The sequence below is a fragment of the Helicoverpa zea genome, chromosome 4 (genome assembly GCF_022581195.2).
Source record: "Helicoverpa zea isolate HzStark_Cry1AcR chromosome 4, ilHelZeax1.1, whole genome shotgun sequence".
Classification (NCBI taxonomy): Eukaryota; Metazoa; Arthropoda; class Insecta; order Lepidoptera; family Noctuidae; genus Helicoverpa; species Helicoverpa zea.
This window is the reverse complement of record NC_061455.1, coordinates 12,180,242-12,190,590: the sequence shown is the minus strand read 5'-3', so window position 1 is coordinate 12,190,590 and position 10,349 is coordinate 12,180,242. Positions and strand designations below refer to the sequence as shown.

Below are 10,349 nucleotides of genomic sequence, written 5' to 3'. Positions count from 1 at the left end.
ACATGAGGCAATTGTAATCATCCATACACAAACCATTTTCTAGCAAAATGCAATGTTTATGTAAACTTTAGTAAGTTCAATAACGTCGCGGCGGGCGGTGGCATTGAAATGCATGCGTATCGTGCAACCGTCTTCATTCTTTTATACATTCTTCATTTGTGTATCAGTAATCGTTTTAGTCGCCTACTGTTTTCATAACTAGCTAATCTTAACAATAACAAACTATGCGATTCTAAAAACCTTAATTGATATTACTAATTCCAAGAGCACCGTACATACGGCCATCACTATCCGTCATTTAGGCTGTCAAATGAAGTTCCACAGGCTCATTGGTGTTTTATAACCTGTGGTTACAAAACCCCATTGAGTGAAACGAGTGTTTGGTTTCGTTTACTTCTGAGATTTGTGTGACTGCTTTGTTTCATAGTCTTAGGATAATTAACTTGTATTAGCAGCCAAGATGTCTTCAGTATGTTGTGGTACAAAAAAACAGAAACTAAACAACTCTTACAGTAACAATATAGATCGACCTTTGAATGGTTACCAAGAGTCTGTGGCTATTCCTGATATGTGTTACTTTTGTTTCGATGTTTTGTATTGTCAGCTGCACAGTATGGACCCTCCTCAGACGCCAAACTTTACTAACGATGCCTAGTAAGTGGTTTACCCTCGTAAGTACAAGTATAGCCTATCATTATATTACTGCCTATCCTGTTGGACATGCTTTGTTGAGCTACCTCCACATCTTTTGTTTCGAATGAGGTCAGTCTAATGAATTAAAAACCTTTTACGATTTTTGTATGGAACTCTTGAATCAGCCACAAACAGCTACACATTTCCACTTTCACTAATTTACATTGTGTATGAAAGTAAACATAAATGATTTATTTGCTCATAATTTGACACCCACACAAAGGCAATTTTGTTTTTTATTCGCGGTCAATACACCTCCACTCCCATCACCTTCCGAAAATGTGCATGCTAATACATTCTTTATGTGAAAGTGCATAAAGTTGATAATGCAGTGAACAGTTTGTGTACTGTTTTGCTATTGTGTTGCTGTGTTAACTACTGTTACAGAATGTCTAATGTGCAATAAAGCTAGACTTTAACTAATGTTTGAACTTTTATGGAATGATTTATTTTTCTCATTGTGTTAAGTTCCTTGTGTTTTTTTTTCAGTCCTTTATTTGTGACCTGGAAGATTGGTAAGGAGCACCGCCTGCGAGGGTGCATCGGCACATTCAATGCAATGCATTTACACTCAGGTATGAACAACAAAAGACACCTACTTACTGGCCATGTTTGTATTACTAAGATTAAATATTTAATCTCTTGAGTGTAGAAGAATACCTATATCTATGTACTGACCTTGTTCACTTATTAGTGATCATCTGCAAGAACTGTGTATTTAACTTAGTAATACTTTGTTACCATGTACTAAAACATTTCAACAAAGTTGTTGAATATAAATGAAATTAATCTTATTTGAATTGCCCTGTAATTCCTGCCTAAAAAAATTCTTCCATTTTGTTACCTATAACTCAGCTCAGTCAAAACAAGGGACAATTTATTTTTTCAATTGAATAGTACATTTTCAATTGTTGTGATGATATATAAATTAAATACATAATAATTATAATTCAACAGAGATTTTCCAATGACTAACCCCCTTATAAAATCTCTAATCACCTTCTAAGCAACATTTTAACTAATCACTACTTAAAGTCTTAAGTAGTGATTAAATGTTAGTTAAGACATGCTTAAGCAACGTTTATAAGTAAGAATTTTCTTAAACAGCCCTTAAGTATTACTCAATCAATATAGAAATCAATATAGTATTACTTATATTTTATTCACGTTTATAAGAAAGGCTGTTAATTTTTAGGCTAATAGGACTACAATTCGAGCTACATTATCAGTCTGAATGAGTCATTATTAAGCAATTAAGCCAATGTTTTAAATGAAATGCACAAAATGGTTTCATTCTTAATACACAAGATAAGAACAGAAACAACAATTTACACAGTGTCCTATGTTGACTTTGAGAAATAATTTGATTGACTTATAATACAAACAATAAGTTTAAACAAAGAAACTCCTGACATTGTGTGGAAGTTATAAAAACATCAACTGCAGCATAACTGTAGTGATGTAATGTAAAAGCTAAATGACTCGTCTTCAATGGTATTAATTTAGTACCTGACTACTGAGTTACTTGTACTTATCTAACAGCAAAATTCATAAAAACAGTGGCCCTTTTCCTACTTCTTATAAGACTGATACTAGTTCAATTTATTAAGATTTCTTTATAAATACAAAAATACCCATAAAACCATACATTCATCAGCAAGATCTAAGATTTAATATTAAACTTTACTTAATCAAAACTTTATACTTTTATTTACCTAACAGCACGTAAAAAATGAAAAACCTCTTGTCCTAGGCCTTCGCGAATACGCGATAACGAGCGCGCTGAAGGACTCCCGTTTCGCGCCAATTACTCGTGAGGAGGTGCCTCGGCTCACCGTCTCCGTCTCCATCCTGCAGCACTTCGAGGAAGCTGAACATTACCTGGACTGGAAGCTGGGCAAGCACGGCATCCGCATCGAGTTCATCAGTGAACGAGGCTCCAAGCGCACCGCTACTTACTTACCTCAAGTTGCTACTGAGCAAGGTGGGTGTCTTATAACTCTAAATTGATTTGCGCTTCTCGATTTTTTCAATCATTATTCTGGTTTTTAGGGTTCCGTAGCCAAAATGGCAAAAACGGAACCCTTATAGTTTCGTCATGTCCGTCTGTCCGTCTGTCCGTCTGTCCGTCTGTCACAGCCGATTTACTCGGAAACTATAAGTACTACAGTGATGAAATTTGATGGGAATATGTGTTGTATGAACCCCTACAAAAATATGACACTAAATAGTAAAAAAAAGAATTGGGGGTGGGGCCCCCCATACATGTAACTGAGGGATGAAATTTTTTTTTTCGATGTACATACCCGTGTGGGGTATCAATGGAAAGGTCTTTTAAAATGATATAAAGTTTTCTAAAAAACATTTTTCTTAAAGTGAACGGTTTTTGAGATATCAGCTCTCAAAGTCGTAAAAAGTATGTCCCCCCCCCTCTATTTTTATAACTACGGGGTATAAAATTCTAAAAAAAATAGAGGTGATGCATGCTAATTAACTCTTTCAACGATTTTTGGTTTGATCAAAGTATCTCTTATAGTTTTTGAGATAGGTTGATTTAACTGTAATTTACGGAACCCTTCGTGCACGAGTCCGACTCGCACTTGGCCGGTTTTTTTTAAATGAAAAACTGGTTTATATATAGCCGATGGATGTTTATATTCATAGAAATGTGCACTTTGGTAATATGTGTACCATACTACGTACAAGACATTAACTTCTGACCAGCTCTAGAATGTCATATGGTACTATAGTTCTCGGGCATAAATGCGACTGAAGCTGTCAGTAGGTACTGGTGAACGTGTATCCCAGGTGAACGAAGTTCCTTTTGCACAAACACTGTCATATCTAACAGAAGATGGATAAGAGAAAAAGGCATCAAAAGGACATAAGGCCTTTTCCTTACATCATAATTTTACAACAAGCACTAAGGAACTTTGTTCCATAAACAAACCTTAAACAGTTGGCGTGCATAGATGTTCTATGGATTATTATGCCATAGTTATGCTCGAACCAATGCTGAAGTGTGTATTTTCTGTTGAAAGCAGCCTGAAAGTTAGTACGCTGTACAGCTGTCTTTGCAGCAGCCAGTGTTTGAATTGTCTCTAACAGCATCCACGGTTAGAGGCCAAGAACGAAAGGCCCCATGTCTAGGCATGAGGGTACTGACCGTTATTGGTATGTATTCCTTGACAGGCGATTGTACCAATACACTATTTTTTTTTCAATTTACGAAGAATTTGAAAGATTTCTTTGACTTTTCGTTGCATCTTTCAATATAGCAACCGACCACTGCAGTCTTCAAAGCTAATTTATACGCTTTGTAATCTACTAGTCTTGTTTAACATATCGCAAAAAATAGGGTATACGTACATCCTCTGACTGACAATTCCTATTCAAATACTTACGAAACATACGGGGTGATTTCAGGTTGGGACCAAATTCAGACCATAGACTCTCTGCTGAGAAAGGGCGGGTACAAGGCCGCCATTACCGGCGAGATGAGACGGAGCATCAAGCTCACTCGCTACCAGTCCGAGGAGATCTCCGCGTCCTACAACGAATACATCAGCCAGCGCTGCTAGCAAATAGTAAACGAACCCGCTCACGGGTCCCAACTTAATAAAAACACGAGACTTGTGTATCAAACTATACCATACACACATAATAATAAGCAAATATATCGGAGTTGGAGCGGGCACAGTGGTTACAAATATTGTGTTAGTAATAATGTAGCTTGTAAGTGTACGTCTAGTGTCCAGAATCAGTTAGCGAGGAGGCAATGTGACGTGGAGGCTCCTGCGACCGCGGCCGGTCAGGATTATGCTCAAAGTGAATTGGCGAGCGAGCCCAGCGAACGGTCCTGTTTGATTCAAATCATTTAACGTTAAGATACATCACTGCCAACGACATTCCTCTGAGGAGAACATCAAGTGCCATCTAATCAGTAAAGCTTATGAATTATATTAATATCGACTTGATCACGAGTATACTATTCATTCATAGTGTTACACATTTGTATACTTATTTGCAACAAATAAAAATAGAGCTAATTTAAAATTAAGATTTTACTTTTTCGTTTCGTATCGGCAATACACTTTGATCAAATTTTGACTAAGCACTCTTTTTATTTTGGTTATTTCGTTGTTGTAGGAATATGTTACCGTGGGTCTAAAAACTAAAAAAAAACATTGGTTAGTGAATAATTTGTAATTTGACTCATGGTTGGCTAGTTAAGGGTTGCCCATGCTTCCATACTTGATGAATCTTGTATTACTGACTGAATCTTAATATTTAGTGGTATGGTTACAATTTCACATGTTGATAAAGTCGTTAAGACCAATTTCCGACAACGTCACCAGTTAATATGCTGTCTACAGCAATGATATTACGATATCAAACTATTTCATTAGGTTGTTGACCCAGGGGTCCTGTCTAGGCTGAATTCTCAAGTCAAGTGTGTCTTCTAAGTATTTACCAGATTCTCGGGAATTACAAATGCGATTATACGATATAAGATCCGCATTATTAGATTGTGCACTCGTGCGAATGCGAAGCCTAGTCGAGTAGCTCGATGCATTATAATACTCTACACGAGTCTGCGATTACATAAATTGTAAAAGTATTGTCTGTTCACAAGGCTACTTGTCGCATGACTTGTGTTCGTTAACCTTACCCTACTTTCTATTACAAATGAATCACAGTGTATTCAAAGGGGTCATTTCACTCCTAGGCAGTAAAAACAATCAAAGCAGGCCATTTTGCACTTAATTGAACTTTGATTTGCCAAGTTTTATCGACACTTCAACGTCAAACTATTGGATCGAAATAGTTGTTTTATCGATGTTACCAAAAGGCCTGTTAACAGCGCTACGAATTGGACCTGATATGGAGGGCCCAAAATGGGTTAAAAAACTCCGATATGGCTGTCCCTTTAACGAGTTGTTTGTCACTTTTGTTTGGGCCACATCAACACTCTTAAATCACTCCTTATGTGAAATTGTAACACATACACATCGAACATGATATGTAATCAGGATCTCAATGTAATATCTTACGACAAATAATTAGATTTTTTAATTTACCAAACAAAAGTACTTACATGCGAAATCGCGCTACGCTTGCGTAAGCACTCCCCTATACCTATCATGTAAGAACTTTTTATGTAGATCGACTGTTCTCGAAAAAAAAAACAAAATATTTTAAAGAAAAATTCTAAAAAAAATATATAAGAATTAAAGTGAACAAAAAAAGGTTTAATAAAGTAATTACTTTAAGAATTCGTTTGTTGTAGAATGTAAGTGTGTCTTACTTTTATTAATTTTGTAATCATGCAAATTGTTATGTGATTCTAAGTTGTTGAATCGATAGAATATTGGTATCATGTTTGTTGATGGGGCGTGGGGGAATGGTGTTCATTTCGTTATCTTGGTAATTAATTAACATTATTTACGTTTAATATGGGCACGACAAGACATTCTTAGGATACTGCTCTGACAGTATAGACAGATTTGAACCCTATGGATTGTTGGTATAAGTTCTGATGTGGTGTACCCAAGTAAAATATACCAAGGTAACAAATGACACGCGAATTGTTGGAAATGTATCATGAATAATGTAAATATAAACGAGTTGTTTACACGTCTCAATAATGTAAACCATAATGGTTTGATGCAGAGAGATCGATGCGTTGTGGCAGTGTAATGTTCTGAGAGAAATGTATCGCTTCTCTGCTTATTCATCGTATGTACGGATTCGATGAGAAGATGTGTTTAACTGCATGGTACGACAAATAAGTGACCGGATCATGACTTGCAATTCAATGTTTTGTTGTAGCATTTAACAATACTGCATCAGATTGTGTTAACAATTGATTCATTAACAGAACCCAGAAGTTATTACACGCGATTATAATTGTTACATGTACCTACATGACATCGCTGTGGCAATGAGGTATACAGAGTCCTTTACTTGTATATCTTTATGAATATAACATTTGTTGCAGTATGGTCACTAACTAAAAATATAGCAAGATGCATACAAAACTGGTTTGTACAGGATTATCATAATCCCACTTGAGTGAGGTACGTCACCGTCCTACTATTTCGGCGCCCACTCGCTAAGATAATATTCTCATTGTACAGTCGGTAACAGAAAGATTTTCGCCTGTCGAACTATGCACAGATAGATGAATCTCGTCTCGTTTAAGAGCTGCTTGAGTAAGCATTTAAGTTTACTTCTTTCTCGGCAAGTGTAAATTTATAACGTCACAAATTAAAGATTTGGTCAGCACATCTTCTGATTGTAGTCCGTACAAAATTGTTATCCTTTATAGTGAACAGCTAGAAGTTAATATTAATACCGTAGTTCACTGACTCGTGGCAGATTATTGTACGATTGTTGTAAGAACGGCACTAACATTATGACGAACTAAGCACATACAGGCTAAGTTAGTGGTGTTGCACTTTTTATTATAAGCTCGTTGAAACATTCGGCGCTCTAAAGCTCCCCTTAATGTTTAAACTGATTTTCCTTAAAAGCTAAATACGGGAGTGGGTAAATAATTTAGTATCGTTTAATTTTTTACACAGCTATTTCATTGTATGTGCTTAGAAAAACTAATATGTACTTTCAGCAATATGAGTGACTTTATATAGAAAATCAATATGTATCATAATTTTAAGCAGATATATTATTATTTTATTAGAATTATACATTATGTTTTATTTTGTAAACTCAATTGTTTCAGACTTCTGGCTCCCTTCAGCCCTATGATTTAATTGACTAACGCTTGCACCTCAATTTCTTGGAATAAATACTCTTTATTACTATGTTGTTTTTGAGTGAATAATGTGTCCGTTTGCTATGTTTTACAATGTATTATTGTTTTACCTTGCATTTACTCAACTTATGACTGACGAGAGTTGATCGAGTTACTTATAAATACGCGTGATGGGATGCTATTCGAAAAGACTTTGATAATGAACACATAGGACAGGAATAGGACTTACGCCGTCAAATTACTAGTGCTTTAAATATTCTGAAGCTAGCCAAAAGTCATATAATCGTGTTGTAACTATAGCAGCCACAAATAGTGTCGAAATGTAGCATTAAGCAAACGGTTTTGTACGAAACTTGCGCCATTTGGAACACAGCGAGTGAGCGAGATAAGGCAAAAAAATATGATTATCTCACTGACTCTTTAGTTAGAAACACGGTAGGTTAGTGTGTATGAAGCATATCCATAATCAAGTTTGTACAGTAAGGAATAGTTTTAATAACTAACTTACGCATGTATTCACTTATGTTCTGAATGGTTGGTACAGTCTCAAAGAACAGTTTTGCATGTGTTCATACATAGAAATTGTACTATATCTGGCAACAGTTGTGTGCATAGTTTGTTGTCCGTTTTGTATTTCTTAAACATGATTAAACTAATAATATAGGTAACTTTGAAGAGATTTCATGGTTTTTATTTAAATTCTTAACTGCTTGAAGAACTGAAGAAAATTGTTTCTTTGTATGTTAGATAATTTTTATCTCTTAAAGTCTCTGATGGTGATTCCTATTAGCCAAGTCAAACAAAGCATATAATAAGGACCAATCGCATTATAAGAAAAGAGTCACGTGACTAAACATAACAATTTAATAATAAAATAGCCTATATACAAAATGCATCTACATTAGCAACGAAGATATTCACTGCTTTTCTTTCTCCATGTTAGCTTCAATCTCCATAATCTTTGCTCTTAAAGTTAAATTGTTCACCATTTCGTAATACGTGAATATAGACGAGGCTAATACTTGGGCTACAACCATGAGTGTCAGGGTGCTATTGTACGGTCTCGTCACTTTTCTTAAGAATTGGAACATTACCTTAGCACCCTCATTCAAATTGGGAACTCTGTATGTTGAGTAGCGATTGGCAAACTGAAAGAAAAATATTTTCTTATATAGCAGAAACAGAACAGATCAGTGTTGTAACTTAGGTTTTTTTAAATGTAACTTATGGCTGGATATTTTAATTGTGGTTTTTGGTAAGAAATTATAACAGACATGTTGATATCCCATGACAACACTTGAAAACAGGTCATGGTACTTCTGTTTGACCAAAATATGTAAGTTTGCCATGTACAAAAAAAAATCTTACCATCAACGCAGAGGTAGGGGCCAGTAACATTGGGTACAGAGTTCCCAAACTACATTGGACAGCTGCTGACCTCACCTCGTAACATAGAGGACATCCCTGATTCTTCATTAATAACAAGTCTGTTGATATTAGCTGGAAATTGCAACAATACATTTTTAAGATGTTTAATATTTTTAATAAGTATTGCCTCTAAAATGTTCTTGGTCAATATAAAAATTAATCTGCTCCTTTTGTACTTAGGTATTGCCGGTATTGGGAATAAATGGAAAATATGTATAACACACATATACATAACAGATGGATCCTTGTAGGTATCCTAAATGACAGCAGTTGGACACGGTGCCTATTGTTATTTATTCCTTACATTGTGTAGTACATAATGAAATACTCACTTGTCTATGAAACAGGGCAGTCAAAACCGCAGGCATCACAGTGATAGGAACCACAGAAGCAAAGTAGCCATAGCTGCCTAACTTTAGCCTATTTCTGTAATGCCTGTTTATCAGAACACCACACAATGCATTCACACCTCCAAGGATCATAGGAGCATATTTCAAAGCCCAGCTGAAATTTATCAATTAAAAAAGGTTTGTTATCCAACTAGGGCTTGCAGCATTACTTCAGGTGACATATTTTTATATGAATAAGAAGTTAAGTGAGTAAGTAACCTCTCATCCTCTGGATCGAACTGATTTTGAAAATTCTTTTGCCAAATAAAACTCTCATCATACAGTGTAAGAATGTGAAATAGACTGAAGATAACAGCCTCCAACTTCTATCTTTTAAGTTAGTAACTTACGTATCAGATGAAGATTCCCAATCAAACACCAGATTCCAAACATACTCAGTAGCTTCGAGTTCATCTAAAGCCACCCCACCCTCTGGTATATCTTTGGCTTTCATCAACGCCATGACAGAGTTTTTGTTAATAAAGATGCTTTAAAATAACGAACAGATTTGCCGATATTGTAATAACACCCCAAAGTTTTTTTTAGTTTGTTTTTATGGGTCGGATAACCTATAATTTTATATTTAACTTAATGTCAAAAACAGCTGGCCCGTTAATAGTGCTGCCAACCAAAAATAGATTAGTTTTTTTCTAAATCAAGAAGTTGATCAATCGAGAATCGACCTAGAGTTCATTTTGATATGGGTTATCAGTAAATACAAAAAAACTATTTCTTAAAATAAAACCTTTTAATCTGTCGATTTTCTTTATTATCATTACTTGTGTATAAAATACTTTTTTGATTGATCAATTAATTTTCTCATCTTACAACACAGGGAGATGAAACGTTCCAGATAATCGTTTTTAGGATCTTAACCACTTTGTAGTTACGCCATCTCTTTCAGTCATACTCTTTTTAATATAAAGCTATCCCCCTTTGGCGTTTAAAAATCCCAATGTCAAAATCATAGACATAATATTAGTAAACAGGACTGCGCATATAAACCCAAAAAACGAGCCGAGTGAAACAGTTAGTACGGAGGCTGTCTGTCCCTTTCTAAT

General features: G+C 35.4%; 2 protein-coding genes across 2 annotated transcripts; one reads left to right on the top strand and one right to left on the bottom strand.

The window, feature by feature from the left end:
• The first annotated feature begins 341 nt into the window (after positions 1 to 341).
• On the top strand, positions 342 to 8,150 carry LOC124629590 (uncharacterized protein CG5902). Its single transcript, XM_047163069.1, has 4 exons — positions 342 to 654; positions 1,183 to 1,268; positions 2,447 to 2,677; positions 4,120 to 8,150. The coding sequence occupies exons 1-4, from the start codon at positions 461 to 463 to the stop codon at positions 4,272 to 4,274; spliced, it is 666 nt and encodes a 221-aa protein (XP_047019025.1). The 5' UTR covers positions 342 to 460; the 3' UTR covers positions 4,275 to 8,150.
• Positions 8,151 to 8,317: 167 nt separating this feature from the next.
• LOC124629591 lies at positions 8,318 to 9,902 on the bottom strand. The gene is made up of 4 exons (XM_047163070.1): positions 9,639 to 9,902; positions 9,232 to 9,403; positions 8,840 to 8,971; positions 8,318 to 8,619 (listed from the first exon to the last, which is right to left on the bottom strand). Exons 1-4 carry the CDS (start codon positions 9,749 to 9,751, stop codon positions 8,389 to 8,391), a joined length of 648 nt encoding a protein of 215 aa, XP_047019026.1. The 5' UTR covers positions 9,752 to 9,902; the 3' UTR covers positions 8,318 to 8,388.
• Positions 9,903 to 10,349: the final 447 nt, after the last annotated feature.

Coding starts and splice junctions, on each gene's coding strand:
- LOC124629590 (XM_047163069.1), top strand. CDS start 461: ATGTCTTCAGTATGTTGTGGTACAAAAAAACAGAAACTAAACAACTCT. Junction 655..1,182: donor AACTTTACTAACGATGCCTA/GTAAGTGGTTTA, acceptor TTTTTTTTTCAG/TCCTTTATTTGTGACCTGGA. Junction 1,269..2,446: donor TGCAATGCATTTACACTCAG/GTATGAACAACA, acceptor CTCTTGTCCTAG/GCCTTCGCGAATACGCGATA.
- LOC124629591 (XM_047163070.1), bottom strand. CDS start 9,751: ATGGCGTTGATGAAAGCCAAAGATATACCAGAGGGTGGGGTGGCTTTA. Junction 8,972..9,231: donor CTGCCCTGTTTCATAGACAA/GTGAGTATTTCA, acceptor TGCAATTTCCAG/CTAATATCAACAGACTTGTT. Junction 8,620..8,839: donor CCCCTACCTCTGCGTTGATG/GTAAGATTTTTT, acceptor TTTTTCTTTCAG/TTTGCCAATCGCTACTCAAC.